Raw genomic sequence first — 19,962 nt, 5'->3', positions numbered from 1 at the left:
CAGTGCGGGTCGGTAGCGGGGCGGGTCAGTTGCGGGTCAATAGAAATAGTTAGTGGGTTAGGGTCAAGTCAGGGTCAATGCGGGTTAGGGTCGGGTCAGGGTCGGAGTAAAAATGAAGCGGGTCATTAATGGGCCTTTACCCACTTAATTTACATACATCCCTACTGCTCATGTAAACAATGAAACAAAAATAGCAATGTAATTTTTTTTTTTTCGTGAGTTCTTGGAAATTATTGAAGAACTGCATCTACCATAAATCTGCATCATATTATAGCTTGAATTCAATTAATCTATTGTCAAAGTTAGTGGAGTTGTAATCACCAAATCAAATATGGCATATTATTGTCTTTGCATCTGCAGATGAAATAGTGTCTAAAATTCTCTCAATAAGGTAATGAAATAATCAATGAATCATAATATTGTCTGATTCATCGAAATCTTGGAATGATAATGCATAATAGATTGGGCTCTTAGCCTTTTCTTTTGGTCACGATAAAAATCATCAATTCATGAAAAAACAAGAACCCTAACCCCTAAAATTCCAACAAAATACAACAATGTGATTTCTAAATCAAAATAAAATGTGCAAACATACCACTAGAATTACGCAAACATACAAAGTAAATTTGATGTTCGATAAACTGCTTCAAGCCTTCAATGGAGGAGATGAACGGAGAAGACGCTTCATTGGAGGAGAGAGAGTAAGCATTTCTTTTGAAACTGATTATGTTCTTATTGGGCTACTTATTAGATTTTCCTTTAATTAATGGGCTTTAATTGAAGACCCTATAAAAGCCCTATAAGACATGACCCTTTAAAAGCCCTGTCCATTAAAGTTAAAAGGGTCAAAACTCTTTAATTATAAGCCCGACCCTTTTGCCATTGGGTAGCCTATCCAATAACCAGGCCTAGATGTCACTAATGAAGCTAGCCCAAATTATTATTTTGATATGGATGAAGATTTTAAGTTCGACTTCGCATATGAAAGATTAAAAAACCAACCTAAATTTATTAATGCATTTGTATACAACATCGATTCTTCAACACCCTTATTTTATCCTCCAAATTATCAAACTCAATCTAAGTGCTATAAATCAATCTAGAGGAAGTGTTTTTTGCTTCGTCTGCAAAAAGAACACCATAAAATGCTAAACCCCCCCCCCCCCTTAACACATCCATGGGGTCAAAAGAAAGTAAAAAGGAAATTGAAGATGAAGGCAACTAATGGTATTGATCCATTACAACAAAAAACTTGCAACTACGCACACAAAATTCAAACAAAGAAATTACAAAGCGATGAAGGAATTTGTTGAGGTTAAACTAATTAGACAGGAAAGAGAGAAGAAAAAAAGCCCAAATTATGAACGAACAAGAATTAAAATATCATGCAATTACTACAAGCGTTACTAAAGTCGAGATACTTTATTTGAGGAAGATCGATGAAGCTCGTTAAAAGAAATTGTAGAATAAACTAATGACCATGTGATGACTTTATTTTATGTATCATCGTTAATTTAATGTAATTGTAGATCATTAGTAGTTATTATGTTTAATTAGTCACGACTAGTGGATGTATTAGTATAATAATTCTTAATCTTATTAGTTGATGTTGTATTGAAAAAACAAAAAAAAATAAAAAATAAAAAAAAATTGTATTTGCTACTATTATCTTGTCGTGACATTGTATTGTCTTTGTCATATATCTTTTTGCTGGTGAATTATTGATGTAGTCTGTGAACACTTTTGTTAACATAAATATATAGTATTGTACTGGCATAATATGATTCTGGTGTGACATTGCATATTGTGTCAAGTATCTTTCAATTTTAAACTTTTCATATTTGTATAATAACATCTTCTTGTACATCAATATTGTCACCACCTACAACTAAAACACTATTTTTCTTCACAAATTTTTTTTTAATATATACTAATCTCAAAATAATTATGGCTTCTGGTTCAAGTTCAAGCTCTAGGAGTTCAGATTTTGAAAATCCAAACCCCCGTTCACAAGTACAACATATGGTTTGGATTTGGATTAATTGAAAGTCATTCTCCCAATCGACCAAGAGATCATGTTGTTGGTCACAACCGCTTATTCTTAGATTAATTTGTTGAGAATCCAGTATATACTGATGATCAATTTCGATGAAGTTTTAGAATGAAAAGCCCGTTATTTCTTCATATAGTTGAAAGAGTCCAACAACATGGTCCATGGTTTCAACAAAAAATACAATGCAGTTGGTAAGCCCGATTTTTCACCACTACAATAATGCACTACAACTATGAAATTGTTGGCATATGGAGTAGCATGTGACCAAATCGATGCGCACGTCAAAACTAGTGATTGAGAAAAGCTCACTCAATGCCTTAAATAGATTTTTTATGTCATAATTGTCGAGTTTTAACACATGTATTTGAGGAAGCCAAGTCAACATGACTTACAAAGGCGATTGCACATTGGAGAGGTGCGTGGATTTCTAGGCATGTTGGGAAGTGTAGATTAATTGTATGTAGTGGGAGTGGAAAATAAAATTGTCAAACCACTTGACAAGGACAATTTCAAGGCCTAGAATTGGTAAAGCAACAACCATATTAGAAGCTATTCCATTAGCAAATTATGGATTTGGCATGCTTAGCTTTTTTTGGAGTTCTGGGTTCATCAAACGACATTAATGTACTAAATGGATCTCTAGTTTGTAACAATAATTTGGAAGGACGAACACTACCAGTTAATCTTAAAATAAATGGTCACCAATACAATATGAGATATTACCTAGCAGATAGTATATATCCAAAATGAGCAACTTTTGTGCAAGCATTATTAGGACTTCCACAATGTCCAAAGGCAAAATTATTTTCACAAGGCTAACAACTGGCACAAAAGATGTATGTGTGAGCATGTTTTTGGAGTTCTCTAGGCGAGATTTGCTATAATTTGAAATCCGATACAAATATGGAAAATAGAAGTTGTGCAAATGATAGCTTGTATCATAGTGCATAACATGATTGTTGAAGATGAATGACAAGGTTATCTTCACAACAAAAAATATGGAAATTTCAGGCAATTTTATCACGAAAAGATTATGATGACTCACTAATTATAATATACGTTGGTGTATCGATTTACAATCATACCTAAGGGAAAGGATAAGAGTACAAAACAGGGAAACATATAATCAATTGCGAGACGACTTGACAAAACATATATGGGATCGGTTGGTCATGGTGGTGTTGAGTAATATGTATTTTTATTTCTTTTATTACTTTTAATTTTTGATTAGTTGTGCTGAAAATATTTAAAAATAGTATACATTATATTACATTAATGATGCATGTTATTCCCAATAAAACTATACAATATAGATGTCGTATGTATGATTTTTTTTATTAATGAATTAAATTAGTTAACAAAAAAACTATACAACGTACTTCCAAAAAATAAGCTAAGTAAAATAATTAAAAAAAAACCTTAAAGCTAACATCATATATTGTATTGACGGGAAATTTTTTTAATGATAGCGACATATGTCCAAAATGATTGATGTAAGCATGACCTTTTTAGTAATAGTTAATAGATTTTTGAAGGAAAAAAAGTTATAAGTTGGTAATATTGTTACAAAAATATTTAACATATTACTAACTCAATTATTATTATTTCATAAGATTTCAAAGATCAGCACCATGAATAGAATTTTTTTTTTTTTTTTTTTTTTTTTTTTTTTTTTTTTTTTTTTTTTCTATTGAACCCCATTATTGTACAACTATATAGTGGTAATTTATATGTTAATATTGTATTTTTGGCTCCGTTATTTTATACTCTCCACGATATATATTAACCTTCTAAATTATAGTTTATTCTCCCTTAATTTACAATGTCTCAAAATCTTGTGTAACAATTTTAAATAAATAGAACACAAAATACAATTATTACAAAGATAATATAAAAGATTAGGAATAATATGTTATAAAAGTTGTATTATACAAATATTCCAAAAATAAAATATTTTTGCTAAAAGGGAAGGGGGGTTTTGGAGGGTAAAAACAGCACCATGAAGTGACACGTGTCATTCATGGTGTCTGTTTTAGTATTATGTTATTGATTGATTGATTGATAGTGAAGTAAAAAAAAAATAGGGTTTTACAAAGCTATGCCCCCGTAGTTGTTGGGTTTCTAAGGTGTGCCCATACTTTTTCAAAATTACAAGATGCGCCCTCCAACTTAAGATGTTTATTTAATCATACCTTGTGACGTTAACCCATAGCGAGTAATTGTGTTAACTGTTAATTACCTCGCTTTGGAGAGAAATTTCACACCCAAATTGAGTTACATTTTATATAAGAGGATTAAAATTAAGCATTTTTTTCCACATTTTCTGATCTATTTTTTCTTTTTTCTTATAAAAGCAATCATTGATATTTCAAGCTCTCGGCATAATTTTTCTTCTTTTTTCTTGTTCGGTTTTTATTACTTCCTATGTTTTTGAAACTATTAACATCAAGTTAACGTCAGAGGGTTAAACAATTTAAGTTGGAGGGCACAACTTGTAATTTTGAAAAAGAATGAACACACCTTCAAAACTCAAGAACCTCGAGGGCACAACTCAGAAAAACCCAAAAAAATATGTTTGAATATGTATGGAATCTTTGTTTCCTTACAATATGATGCTATTAATAGATATTACAACAAAGTTAAAAATAGATATTACTACAATAATTAGTTATGGGAATTCTTCCGTTGAATCTAATGTAATTAGGGATTATTTATGGGAATTATTTCGTTGAAAATCTAAGTAATTATAATTGGCGAGAATTTAGGAATCTAATTGAGCAAGATGATTGACCTCATTATAGTTGTTTATTTATTTTTTCAGTTGATTTTTTCTATTAATAATTTCAAATTTTGCTTAGTGGTAGCTAGGAATGCTAGTTATTTATGAGTAGATCACTAGATTAGGGATTCGAAAATTGCTAGAGATATTTTGTTTTTCAATGAGAGGAAATGCATCTCTCCAAATAAATTTCATGACGTAATATAAGATGTCGTATTAAATGTAATGATGAAGTTTTAGTCTAACATTGTATGAGGTGGCCTCAAGTTAGTCTTAAAAAGGTGACGCATAGCGAGATCCTTGGCTATAATCTATTAACTATTACTAAAACAAAACGTTGATCATTGTCCACATGTTACTCTCATAATAATAATAAAAAAAAATCGCTTAAATGTAAGGATGATGTCATCTTTTTTTTTTTTTTTTTTTTTTTTTTTTTTTTTTTTTGGAGAGCTATCATATTTAACAATTTTAAAATTTGAATATTAGAAGCTTCTACATTACAACTACAACCTATCAATTTATCCTTAAAAAGTAAAATAATTTTAAGCAGCACAATAATAAATAGATTCTTACATTGAAATATGTATTAGGCGACGTTGAACAAGTATTATATCATAATTAAAATAAAAAAACTTAAAAAGTACAAATATTTTTTGTACAAGATGCATAATTCTTATTTATATTAATTTATTTTTTTTAAAAAAATACACAAATTATAAAAATAGATTTTAGATAACCCGTGCATCGCACGAGTTTCAACCTAGTTACAGTAATATATGATTTTTGCTATATGATCGTCCAAATGGGTGAGTTAGGATGTGTCGCTACTTTTTTATTCCTTTTTTAAATAACTCCTAACACGTAAACTTTATTCGTGTAAAAGAAAATTTAAAACTTTAAATCTTCACCTTCTTCCTCTCATCCTCCACACTCAAAAAACCCCATCACATATACAATGATTAATTCTCAAGAATAAGCCAAACAAAAATAATTGTTGGGTAAGCACAAGTCAAACATATTAAATGCTAGGTTGAAAATAAATTAGATAAAACTAGTTATACTTTTGTGTAGCAAAAAAGTCGAGTAAAACAAATTACAGGTTGAAACATGTTACGAGTTGACTTACCTATATTTTTCTTGGTCAAATTGATTATGGGTTAAAATGGGTTGGGTCAACAACGAGTTGAGTCATCTTTAGGTTGGTTTGATTTTGGGTAATGGCGCCTTTGAGTCGGATCGGCTGGGTTTACTTCAAATCATGTTACCTTCATTCCAAGGCGAGTTATAAACTTAATGAATCAACCACTTCTTATGTTTCAAAATAAATGTCCATTTTGACCATCACATTTGTCAATGCGAAAATTTAACCATTACTATTTTTAATTATCAATAGTCATAAGCTATAAGAAAATGATAATTAGAAAATATATTCATAGAGACGATTAAAGCAAGTACTGATATGACTATATTTTAGCATAAATATAAAGTACAAGGTCAAAATAGTGTATGTAAATAGTGTAAAAGTTAGCATGAGACATTTATTTTGAACAATAAGTCTTGTATGAAAGGTGATTACTTACTTTAATTATAAGACAATCAATTTAGATAATTTTTAAAAAATTTTATGATAACTTTAACCCATTTTACAATAATAACTTTATAAAAGTTCGCATAAAATCAGAATTATACATAGTAGTATTTTGAAATGGAAAATGTTAATTAGATAGGAGTAGAATGTTATAGTGCTCTCACATTATCACATAAGAATCTAGTGGTGGTGCTACAAAGTCAAAAATTAAGTAAAAGTTGGGTGGGTGAGAGAGAGTATCAAACTTGCTCAAAAAGTGATACTCCCAACTTTTCAAGTATACTCTCAATTATATAATCGATATTACGAAGTTTCATTCTACTTTCTCACATTTTTGGATGCTCAAAGCTTCATTTTTCGTTGCAAATACACTTTCCTTTTTCAAAGTTTCTGTACTATTATCATCGAACTTTGGAATGCTTATTGATTGAGATCGATCCTCAAGGGTTTGGTTCTGAAGAAATTCTCCAATCGATAAGGTTTGATTGAAAATTTTATGCTACTTTTGCTCTCAATTATTCAAATTTTGAACTAAATCTGGCATTTTTGCTGAATTTGGATGTGTTTTGGTTCAGGTATACTATTCATTTTTGCATTTTAGGGTTTGGGTTTATGCTGAACTAGCTTTAAGATATTGGGATTTTTGGTGGTTGTTGATGCAATTAGTAGTTGATTATACTTGAAAAGTTCTATAATTTGGTGATATACTAGGGTTTGGAACCGATTTTGCTAAAAGGTAGTACTGTTGTTGCTAAGCTGAATTCGAATATGTCTAGAAGACATGAAGATACGAGGTTGAAACCCTCAGTTGTTCCGACGAGGGATCGTCGTGATGATTTGGAGCAGGAAGCTTATTTTGCACCACGCCGTGGTGGTCCTGTACGCTCCAGGCGGAGCTTGAGTCCTCAAGAGATGGTAGATAGAAGTCGGCAGAGTATGAATCAAGATCGAAGGAGCAGCTCACTTGAAAGGAGAGAGTACGAGCAGCACATTGATCGTGTTCGCGGTGGTAGTGGTGGTGGTGGTGGTGGTGGTCAAATGTTGTCTAGATCACCTCCGGTCCAACACCCACAAAAGAGGTTACATCTAGATGAAAGGGCTTTCGGAACAAGTCCGACAGCTATGAGAATCCATGGAAAATCGGAATATCCTGAATATGTGGAATATAGTAATTTGAATACAAGACCCAGAAATGTTTACAATTATGATGATCATATGGATGTTGTTAAGCAGAAGGAATATAGTGCAAGAAGATTGTGCTCAAGTGGGCATCATTCTATGGCTGAAACGCTTCCTTTCGAGGAAGAGGAATCCATGGACAGAGATGTTGGGTTGCGTCCTAACTATGTTTTTGCATCAAGATATGCTGAACCTAGTGGGAACTACTCGACAACTGATATGCACAGAGTTAAGAATGAGAATGCTCAGTATCAAAACGCAATATCTCATGAAAAGATAGCTAAGGACATTTATTACAAGGATGGAGAACAATCTGCATATTATTCTAGAGAGAGTCCTTATATAGATTCTCCGCTATCTCAAATCAAGGATTTTGGAAGTGAAGCCTTACTAAAGAATATTCCAAGCACCTCCTCAAGTATTATGACTAGGGGAGAGTATCTATCCAAGGTTCATGATGTTCGCACTTTGCCACCTGATGGGTATCCAAAACGCTACGGAAAAGATTTAGAACCTCTTGTTATTGATGATTATGGTCAACGTATTATGTCAGACTCTAGAAGAGGTTACGAACCAGTATGTAGGGATCCAAAATGTTATGCATGTGATGCATACAAATCATCCAGGCCTGAGCGTAAAGACTATGAATATCCTGAAATCAGGGTTAGAGGGGATGATGAAATTGGCTATGCTTCCCAAGAAAATTTGTATACTAAGGCACAATACACTCGTGAAGTACATGATCGTAGAGATGTACTAAGACCTGATAGGATGGACTCACTTGTAGAAAGTATACCCAAAGGTGAAGGTTCTCACTCTTCTCGAAGAATCATTAAGAATGTTGGAGGTCGAGACTTTGATGTTATTCAAAAAGAGACGGTACTAGATTATGTGGGCACAAGAAGATCATCAAATGGACTAATACAAGCTGGGGAGTATTTGGATAGTGGGAATTCTCACGTTGAACCAACTAGAAAAGCTTCAAACCATCGTCATATATCAGATCTTGGTGGCTTACACGAGCATGAATTCGAGGATCCTCATTTGGATTATGGCTATGAAAGGTATGCACAGATTGGTTCTGATAGAACCATGTTAAAGAATTCTTCTGAATATATAAACGTGGAATTGCAAAGAGGTACAGGAGGATATGAAAGAATAAAGGCTGATGAACTTGTAGATAATGACAGAGTGCTGAAACGTAAATATAGTAATGATAATGTTAGCAGGATGGATTCCAGAAATGAGAATGATTATCATGATCACCAGGTTGAGTGGACCAGTAGGAAAGGCGATATCATTCATCTGAAAAGACCTTCTGGATATGAGCGCAGCCACTACTATGCAGAAGTAAAGCAAATGCCTGATGGTACCTACTTTCATAAAGACTCTATTAATGATGATTGGACTTCATACCAAGATAAATCAGAAAGTATTCAAGAGCATTCTGGAAAACCATATAAAATGGGAAATAGACATTTCAAAGGATATACTAAATCTGAATCCTCTAAAGGCTACAACCATATCTCCCATTCACATCCAAGAAATACTCACTACAAGCAGCAAAATCTCAGGCAAAGAAATGATAAGGGCAATAATGTAGCAATGCATGCACAGACTGCTGACATAATAGAATATTCCGGAACTCCTTGGAAGTCTGATCCTTCAGAGGATTCTGATAGTTTTAAGCAGAGGATACAAGCAGCTTTCTTAGACTTCTCCAAGAGATTTAATGAGAATCCAACTGCTCGAAAGCTTTACAAGGAGGAAGGAAAGGCTGGTAGTTTGTTCTGCGTTGTTTGTCGCCGAAGGTCTGTCCTTTCTTTCACGAACTAGATAAATATTTACAATCTTGTTATTCTTATTCTTCGTCAATGCCATGTGGGTATTTACTTTGCTAAATGATGTATAGCTATGGTACTAACTACTCCTGTCCCATGTTTGACCGAGTGGTTATGGTTGGGTAATTTTCGTTTTTTTTTTGGGGTGTATACTTTAGCTAGAGACCTGCCACCAGTCTTCTTTGTGTTGCTTGGATGATGGGATGATTTTGTTGGAGAGACTTTTCGGTTTGATTCTTAAGGCTTTCTATAATTTGATAGGGTGTGATTTTTGGAGATGATACATGTATTGGGTACATCTGTATGGGTAATGTGGTGGTAATAACTGCTGCTTGCATTTGTTTTTTGGTAGAGACAGAAGGATTCTTTGTGGGAACTTGCTTTTGTCTCACTAAATATTCTCCCCTTTGCATATGGTAAAATATCGTGTAGTATTTTTTAAAAAGGTAAGAAGGACCCTAATGAACCGGCACCTCTTTTAGCCCAATCTAGTCTAGCTTTGTAGATCAGACTCATTGGGAGTGAGGGAGGAGGATAAAAGAATCCTAACTCCCAAAGAGCCCCTAGTGGGATTTGATTACATAACCTTCAAGTCATGAGGTCAAATTACCAAATCCTTACTAGGAGGCCATTTTGTAGGTACATTCATTCGGTAAATTTTTTTCGGTGAAATATGCTGTAGAATGCTTTAGTATTGTAGATGGTATATCATTTGTAGGTAAATTCGTTCGGAGAAATTTTGTCCCTACCATTTCCTCACGCAATGATCGGGAGAACCCTTGTAAATTATTTATCGATACATGATGTGGCAATCATAACTTTTTTTCTTGCAGTGCATCAAAAGAATTCCTAAATACAAAGGCTTTGGCGACTCATGCTTATATGTCTTACAAGGTTGGGTTGAGGCCGCAACACTTGGGTCTTCACAGAGCTATTTGTTTTCTCATGGGATGGAACACCATGCCAGACCCTAATTCAGGCACCTGGGTTCCAGAGTTACTTCCCAAACCTGATGCTTTGGCTCAGAAGGAGGACCTTATACTGTGGCCCCCCATTGTTATTGTTCACAACATTTCATTGTCAAATAATGATCACAACAAATGGAAGCTCATTAACATTGATGCACTTGGAGAGTTTCTAAGAGGTTTGTGATTTAATCACTGGAAAACTACTACTATATTTAATTCATTGCCATATGCAGTTTGAAATGTGAAATGTCCACATTCACCTTATTAACAGTCTTCATTATTTTCCTTATCTTTCTTTCTTTCTTTTTTCTTTTTCATTTTTTCAAAGAGTAATACACAGAAAGGTAGTTAGGTCTTTTCTCAAGGCAATAGATTTTCATACTTTTAGAAGATCTAATATTTAATAGTGATATTTGGATGTAAATAATAATTTCTGTAGATGCACTTCAGAATTCTTAAGGGGTTTTTATTTTTTTATTATTGGTGTTTTTTTGTTAGTTCTTTTGCTAATCTCTCACTTTGGTCATGCACTCATGCAGTCAAGGGTTTCCATCTGGGCAAGATGAAAATCTGTCTTGGAAATCCTGGTGATCACAGTGTAATCTTGGTGAAATTCTTGGGCACTTTTTCTGGACTTCAAGAGGCAGAGAGGCTTCATAAAATATTTCTTGGGAGGAAGCATGGAAGAGTTGATTTTGAACAAGCAATTTCTGGAATTGAGCCAGTTGATGAGTTGGCACAAGGAGATAATCCGGTTGAGAAGGTAGAGGATGGGCTGCTCTATGGCTACATGGGGATTTCTGAAGACTTGGATAGTGTTGATTTTGATACAAAGAAAAGGTGTTCGGTCAAGAGCAAAAAAGAAATTCATGAACTCGCAGATGCACCAGTGAAGACTGAATAAGTGAAGTATCTTGTACAGCTATAGTTGTGGGATTATTTCTCTCAGGACATCGGCTTTTGATGCATTAACTCTCTAGCATTAGGAAGAATGATGAGTTCCTGCAAGAAGGGTTATTAGGTGAAGTTGGTTTCAATACATAATAATGTCAGGGGAATAAGATTCATCAACTCTCAGATGTAACATAGAATCCTGTATAACCTCGCTTTAGCGTGTTGAGCTCATATCGAGAATTTACTTCTTTCAGGACATTGTAATTTGCCTCTATTTGATTATGCTGTCTCTTTCCTTTACTCAGTATTATTAAGTATAACAGCTATGAATGACCATGAGTTAAGGTCCATGGCTGTAGATTCTCTCGTATGTAAACATTCAGGATTTTCTTTTTTTTATGCAAAGAGGGAATGTATGGATTTAAGAGGCCTTTTCACCATTGACAGCTATAAGCATTGTTCTATGTAACAGGGGCAATTGCATTTTATTTTCTGCCTAGTGAGGTGGGGTCAGCTTAGTTTGGTTCTATATTTTCAAACGGAGAAGTTTACTCTGTGTCTGTTATGTTCCTTTTATTTTATACCTACACAGCTCTGAGCTTAGTCGGGGAAAAAAAAGGTAAAAGGTTGTTGACATACTAACCTCACCAGGAGAAGTGAAATTGCGGCTCAAGGTATGTATATAGTTTGAGTTTTCACAATTTCATAACTGTTTTGGTCTTGAGTTTATGCTGTAGTTGACTCAAATTGAATTTGGTTAATACGACTTTTGTGGTCTTAATTACAAATGGAATCTTGATAGTTTCTTCATAGTAGTTGTATACAATTGCATGTGTTGAGAATTGTCTGGTTTATAGATCTTCAACTCTTTTTCAACTGTTGTTTTTGTTGATTGGTTCATGATTAATATGAAACCTATTGCATCGTTTTGCTATATGGAATGATATTTTGTTGACTATTGATTTATTGGTGGATTTTTTGCTGCTTATAACATCAAATTACTGTCAGAAACATTTGTTGCTGCTTATAACATCAAATTACTGTCAGAAACATTTGTGAACAAGGCTTTCTTCTTCCCAGAGATAATGGTTTGCTTCTCCTGTGCAGTTTCTGGGCTACAACCTCAGAGTTCAAGAACTTTTCTCATTATTGGATGTCATGTTATTTTTACTAGTTAACTTGAGAAATAAAGAATAATAGGTTTATTTATTAATTTTTTTATTTTTTAATTTTATATCGTTTTTTTTTTTTTTGGGGGGGGGGGGGGGGGGGGGGGGGGGGGGGGTGTGGTGCTTATATTATCTGCAATGTCTGAAAAGATTGGAGGAATTAATATATATCTTTGTAATGGAAGTGCTAATCTTTTATTTCCGTGACTCCTTATTTACTTTCTCAAATAAATTGTTCCGTTGCTACAATGACCAAATTTTAGCATTTTGTTATGATATTTCGATTTTATGCTTGTTTTGGTACAATGTTTTGCCTATATAATTCATCAGCTGTATGTGGGAAAGATTGTGTAATACAAAGTATAATGTACGGAGTATGTGTTTTATTTGTTTAAAATAAAAATTCTAGATGCTGTATTACTGTCAAAAACATTTGTAAACAAGGCTTTCTTCTCCCAAGAGATATTGCTTTGCTTCTCCTGTGCAGTTTTTGGGTTACAACCTCAGAGTTCAAGAAGTTTTCCCATTATTGGATGTCATGTATTTCATATACTCCATCAAGCCTTTACAAACAAGTTTCGAGTTTACAATCTCTATTTTCCTTGCTTTGTCTGTGAATTGAAATTTGTTAAGTTGTTGCTAATTTTCACTTACGTTGCCCAAAATAAGGAAGATTTATTCTCTTTGTTTCATACTAGTTAATTGATACGTACATGTAAATTGATCTTTGTAAAGATATATCCTCAAAGTCCTTAATTTGACAATCAAACATCGTGTTTTTTTTTTCCTCCGATAATTGCCCCAAATTAAGCTTTCTAAGTCATCAATTATTGTAAGGGGCTCACAAACAGAAGGTCCCATTAGAAGACCTGCTGCTTCTTCTCCTGATCCTCTTCAGCTGCCTTCGTCACCTCCTCTGCCTCCGAAGCTGGTCTCAGGTTCTACAGTAAACACTCATCCTTATGTGGGTACTCCCTTTGAAGCATATTAGTCACTTCAGACTTTGTTACTGACATTGATGTGGGTTAGAAATTGAGATTTGAACGAAGCTTTTCAAAAACACCTGATTAAAGGATTCTCTTTGTTTACCATGAAAATAGAATGCATAAGATCTGATAGTCTGATACAATATTTGTTTATACAAGTATGATTATGCTTTTCCATATACAAGTCACTCTACTAAGGAGTTGTAAACTTGTAATATATGCTCAGCAACATGCAATCATAGTAAATTACAAGTATCACTAACATAAAAGAACATGGAACTACAAGTTTTTGAGTGAGAAGAAACAAATCAACCAAACAAACTTAAGAGTTCTTTCATTAATTGTCCTTAAAACAACTTACAAGCAAAGGATTAGACTTAATAATGTCCAGAAATATCTATACTACTGGCTACATCTAACAGAGATCTGATAGAAGTATGTGTAACGAAAGATCTACGACCACGACACTGATTTGCTATTCAAAGACATGCTAGACTTTTACTCTCCACTCAATCAATTTTCAAATCCCTAACTTCAGACAGCTGCTCAGTAGTCACTCGAAAAACTGGGCTGACCTCGTGCTTCTCACTTGTTATCTGAAGTAGTTTTTTCCGGGGACCATCTGAAGAACTCAGTTCTGTTTTCAGTTTTTCCACAAGCTCAGAAACCAGTGACAATTCTGCATCAGACATACTTGCTGACAAGCCTTCTTTCTTCATGACTTCCTGAGTTGTATCATTGACCGGGAACTCAAATTTAATTGGCTTTTCACCAGCAATAATCAATGCCATCTCAAAAGGACCAGTGCCCAAAGATATCCCTCTTAACGTAAAAGGCCTAGGTTGTACTTGTAATCTATCTGGCCTCGGTTGAAGAAACTCGCCATTCAAGAGTTCAGTTGCAGTGGGTCTGTCAGAAAGAGGACTCAGACACTTTTCAATGAACTTCTTAATCTCAGAGTCTGTCATTTTCATTAGTGCGTCAGGCTTTTCACCAGACTTAACCTTTGCACGAATATGATACTTGTTACTTAATTCGCAGTATGGTGTTTCCCGAGTAACCATCTGAAGCACACACATCCCAAACGCGTAAATGTCAATCAGCTCATTATAATGATACCCTTCAAGAAGTTCTGGTGCCATGAACTCAGGTCTGCAAGAAAAACTCTGTACTGTATTCCCCTGCTCAACAATCAGCGCGAGACCCAATTCTCCAATCTTCACTATACTCGAGCTTCCATCAACAAATATGTTATCACAGTTAAGATCGCGATGAATGATCTTGAGATCATGCCTGTGAAGATGATCCAACCCTTCAAGAATCTGTGTACACCAATTCTTGATCGCCCTTATATCAATTTTCTCATGTTTCCTGACATAGTCTCCCATATTACCCGAAGGAAAATCCTCAGTAATCATGTTAATGTATTCCTTTTTATCATCAATCCAAGAATGGAAGCAACTCACTATATTCTGATGCCTCAATGACTTCAACAGCTGAGGTTCTGCACACAAGCGCTCGAGCAAGTTCTTGTTCCTTAACGTTTTCGGTGTTAATTCTATCTTACTCCAAGCAATTACCTTACCAGTAACACCATCAATGCCCATGTAAACTTTCTTCCTAGCACTTTCTCTTATGATCTTTTCGTACCTTTTGTATCGACCACTCGGATCACTTTCGAGGGCTGCATCATTACTTGAAGAAGCCATTACTAACAATAATAATGCAGAACAAGAAAATTGATTTGGGTTTGAAAAGGGATGATTCAAACTGAGTTTTGATGATTTTTTTAATGGAGTTTTGGTTTCAGAAATGTACGCTAGTTTATGTATGTAGTGAGAGTTTGTGGGATGTGACAGTAAAATGAAGGAATAAGAATGTTTATATAGAGGAAATAGTATGGCAGTTAGGATAAGTTAGTTATCAAGAAACAGAAAATAGCATTTCTTGATTTCTTTTTTTTTTTTTTTTTAAAAAAAAGCCATTTCTTGATATTTACTTAAAAAAAATAGTATAAAAATTCTTTGCCCACTTTTGTTTGAGAAAATATGTTATTCTGTTAGTAACAGAATAGAAGTCACGAGAAAAAAAATACTTAATATTGATTCTTGACTAAGGTAACAAAGTAAAATAACCCCGTTATGTAGTAATTAGTGTAACAAAGTAAAGTAAGCCGATTTTGCAATATACCTTATAAGAGGGTTAATTCGTGGTTGGTGCACCCGGTATAAAACGACATTTCCGAAAATATAAAACGCAGACCCCTCGCAAATAAAAAAAAGGCGGAAAGAACATTAAGAAGCATTGTAAAGAACATGGGTTTATAAATGAACATAAAAGCTTTGATAAAAGAACGCGAGAAATGGGATGGAGGTTTCATTTATTTTCGGAAAATAACTAACCCATATCCCACCTTTTTGGTAAAAAATTTGGGTAAAAATCGTTTCCAAAGCAACCATTTTCTCTCTCTAGAACTTTTCTCTCTATCTTCAATTTTTTTCTATTTTTCAAAAAATTTCACAACAGCAAAACCGTTCATCTCCAAAGTGAAACCCTAGAAAAAAATTGAACTTATTTCAACAATTCAACCTTCAAACTTGAACAAATGGCAGATTTTAGTAAAATGTAAGTATAAATTTTGTACATGAAAATTGTTTTTCGTCAATAATTTTGAAGTCAAAGTGTTTAATTTTGTGAAATTGGGGGTTTTTTTAAAAAAAAATATATAAAAATTTAAAGCAATGAAGTACAAGTTGTTCAAAAGGAACAGTTGGAGGAGAAAGAAGAATAGCAACGAAACCAAGTGGAAGATAACTAAGCAAGGTTAATTTTTCAAACACTAGCATGTTCTTTTTATTCCATGTTCTTCAAAATATGTCTAATGTTCTTTTCAGGTGCCATATTCTTTGTCAAACACAAACATGTTCTTTTTATTCCATGTTCTTCAAAATATGTCTAATGTTCTTTTCAGGTGCCATATTCTTTGTCAAACACAAACATGTTCTTTTTATTCCATGTTCTTCAAAATATGTCTAATGTTCTTTTCAGGTGCCATATTCTTTGTCAAACACAAACATGTTCTTTTGTTGAACATTAGTATGCATCTTCTTCAAATACTAGCATGTTCTTTTCCAAATACTCGTATGTTCTTTTTTTTTTTGTTTGTTTTTTTTTTCATGTTTTTTTAAAATAAGCGTAATGTTCTTTCCGGGTGCACCATGCCCCATGCGCATGGTGCACCCGAGTGCACTATACTATTTCCAGAAGTAGAGAATATCGACTAAAATCAAAGTCCGAAACCTTCCAACCTAATTTGGAAAGTATTACTCCATATGACGGAAAAAAAACACTATAATATACTACATTCCACTAATCACATTAAGAAAAAAAAAAAAAAAAAAAAAAAAAAAAAAAAAAAAAAACTGTCTCATAGTAATAAAAAAGAAGAGTACAATTTATAAAAGTAAAAAATAAAAAATATGATTGATCAAATATTAGTTAGTTATAACTTCTTTCAAAATAAAATGTTCTAACTTTAAAAATAATAACATAGGTTATCATTTACTTAAATAAAATAATAACCCTACTTTTCATTAAATAAATGATAATATAAGGGGCATAACCAATCAATTGCACGGTTTGTTTCTCTATGAATGTGTTGAACTTCGATTTGACTTATTGGATCCTCTATCACGTCCCTATACAGTGTGCTACAATCTGTGTCATCCATTTCAACATATAATTCTGATACCCCCATCCTTAGTGCAAGCTCTAAGCCATACTCTACAGCTTTAACTTCGGCTTTGAAAGAAAAACAAGACGGTCAAGACCCCGACTTAAGGAAGAAGCCATAGCACATTCTTCCATCCTGTATAATTCCGGCTGGTCCAGGAGAGCCCTTTTAGCAGCTCAATCAGAGTTAAGGGCAAACCAGCCATCAGAGCGAGCAATCAATCCATTTGATATATGCTTCTCTACATGGGGGCAGTGAGGTAGCATTGCAAACAACATCGTCGCAACAACACTCCACACCTCCTTAAATCTTGCTAGCACGAATTGCCTCACGTCAACAGGAAATACCCAATACCCTTCTTACGAAATATCAACTTCCTTTCTAGCTAACATTCGTTCTGTTTGTGATTCCCATGATTTTTGTAGCTTCTGTCACCTTTTTTTTTTTTTTTTTTACCACTTTCTTAATTCTTGTATAACTCACATGTTGCTAAAATTTTATTTTTGGTATGGAGGAAATAGTATATAAAGAACGCATTGACAGCATCATGATGTGCTAACTCCTAACTGCTAATCCAAAAAATAAACTACAATCTGAGTCATATCAGGAGAGATTTTGACTGAAAAATCACATCAAATTAACTAGTTTCAAAGCACATATATCAGTCACTATGTCAAACAAACACGCTTAAAAGTTCTTTTATTAAATGTTCTCAAAACAACTTACAAGCAAAGAATTAGACTTAAAAAATGTCCAGAAAAATCTATACTACTGGCTACATCTAACAGAGAAGTATGTGTAAAGAATTATACTATCTACGCTATGACACTGATTTGCTCTTCAAAGACATGCTAGACTTTTACTGTCAACTCAATCAATTTGCATATCCGTAACTTCAGACTGCTGCTCATCAGTCAATTGAAAAACTGTCCTGACCTCGCGCTCCTCACTTGTTATCTGAAGTAATTTCATCTCGGAACCATCTGAAGAACTCAGTTCTGTTTTCAGTTTTTCCAGAAGCTCAGAAACCAGTGACAATTCTGCATCAGACATTCTTGCTGACAACCCTTCTTTCTCCATGACTTCCTGAGTTGTATCATTGACCGGGAAATCAAATTTAATCGGCTCTTCATCAGCAATAAACAAAATCATCTTAAAAGGACCAGTCTCCAAAGATTTCCCTTTGATTCTAAAAGGCCTCGGTTCATTCATACTCATACTACTACTTGCTGCTACAGAGCTAGAAACACTCGGTTGAAGAAACGAGTCATTCAAGAGTTCATTTGCTGTGCGTCTGTCAGATGCAGGCCTCAGACACTTCTCAATGAATCTCTTAACCTCAGAGTCTGTCACTTTGCTTAGTGCGTCAGGCATTTTACGTTTCCCAACCCTTCCAAGAATGTGTTGATTGGATCTGCATTCACTGTATGGTGTTTCCCGAGTAACCATCTGAAGCACGCACATCCCAAACGAATGAATGTCAATCAGTTCATCATAATAATCTTCTGTAAGATCTTCTGGTGCCATGAACTGAGGTTTGCTATAAAAAGTCGGCATTTCACCCCCCTGCTCAAAAATCCACCTGAAACCCAATTCTCCAATCTTCACCCTGTCGAAGCTTCCATCAAAGAATATGTTATCACAGTTAATATCGCGATGAATGATCTTGGGATCATGTCTGTGAAGATGGTCCAACCCTTTAAGAATCTGTGTACACCAATTCTTGATCGCGTTTATATCAGTAACATCATGTTTCCTGACATACTCTCCAATATTCCCCAAAGGAAAAGACTCAGCAATCATGTTAATCTTTTCATCACCAATCCAAACACTGAAGCAACTCACTATATTATCATGCCTCAATGAGTTCCAACAGTTGAGGTTCGGCATACAAACGCTGGAGCAAGTTCTTGTCACTTTTCATTTCGTCTGTTACTTCTACCTTACTCCAAGCAATTTCCTTACGATTAGCACCATCTAACCCCTTGTAAACTTTCTTCTTATCACCCATTCTTATGATCGTGTCGTACCTTTTGTATCGCCCACTCGGATCTGTCTCGACAACTACATCAGTACTTGAAGAAGCCATTACTAACTACAATACAGGACAAGAAGAATGATTTGGGTTTGAAAAGGGATGATTCAAACTGAGTTTTGATGATTTTTTTATGGAGTTTTGGATTCACTAAAGTACGCTAGTTTATGTATATTGATGAGAATTTTGGAGGATGTGAGTTACAAAATGAAGGAATAAGAATGCTTATATAGAGGAAATAGTATGACAGTTAGGATAAGTCAGTTATCAAGAAACAGAAAATAGCATTTCTTGATTTCTTTAAAAAAAAAAAAAAAAAAAAAACCAAATAAAAGCCATTTCTTGATTTTTCACTTTTATTTTGAAACAAATCTCCATTTCTTGATTTTTTTACGTTAAAAAAAAAAAAAATAAAATAAAATAAAAAAAAAATCCTTGCCAACTTTTGATTAAAAAAATTGGTTATTCTGTTAGTAACAGAATCAAATAGTAATATTTAATCTTGAACAGTGTAACAAAGTAAAATAAACCCATTCTGCCCGTCTAACTGCTAATCCAGAAATTAGTAAATTCAGCATGCTAGATTGGGCTGCCTGGTTCTGTAGGAATGAGCGTTTGCATAATGAACCGGTAAATGACCCTATCCAAGTTGCTGTGAACTACTCGAAAATGCTGGCTGATTATGTAGACTATGCAACACGTGTTTTCAGACCTGCTGCTGTACCAGTTGGCTT

At 34.0% G+C, this 19,962-nt stretch overlaps 2 protein-coding genes and 1 pseudogene across 2 annotated transcripts; 1 reads left to right on the top strand and 2 right to left on the bottom strand.

The window, feature by feature from the left end:
- Positions 1-6,629: 6,629 nt before the first annotated feature.
- Positions 6,630-11,730, top strand: LOC145567603 (uncharacterized). The gene is made up of 4 exons (XM_081626920.1): positions 6,630-6,902; positions 6,999-9,413; positions 10,277-10,587; positions 10,951-11,730. Exons 2-4 carry the CDS (start codon positions 7,192-7,194, stop codon positions 11,313-11,315), a joined length of 2,898 nt encoding a protein of 965 aa, XP_081483046.1. The 5' UTR covers positions 6,630-6,902; positions 6,999-7,191; the 3' UTR covers positions 11,316-11,730.
- Positions 11,731-13,969: 2,239 nt separating this feature from the next.
- On the bottom strand, positions 13,970-15,169 carry LOC145566678 (putative serine/threonine-protein kinase WNK11 pseudogene; annotated as a pseudogene).
- A 2,894-nt stretch (positions 15,170-18,063) lies between these two features.
- On the bottom strand, positions 18,064-18,996 carry LOC145566677 (serine/threonine-protein kinase WNK8-like). The gene has a single exon (XM_081626021.1). It carries the CDS (start codon positions 18,994-18,996, stop codon positions 18,064-18,066), a length of 933 nt encoding a protein of 310 aa, XP_081482147.1.
- Positions 18,997-19,962: the final 966 nt, after the last annotated feature.

Source organism: Chenopodium album, chromosome 11 (assembly GCF_948465745.1).
Source record: "Chenopodium album chromosome 11, dcCheAlbu1.1, whole genome shotgun sequence".
In the NCBI taxonomy this organism is placed as follows: domain Eukaryota; kingdom Viridiplantae; phylum Streptophyta; class Magnoliopsida; order Caryophyllales; family Amaranthaceae; genus Chenopodium; species Chenopodium album.
Note: the sequence above shows the minus strand (reverse complement) of the source record. Positions and strands in the feature narration are given on the sequence as shown.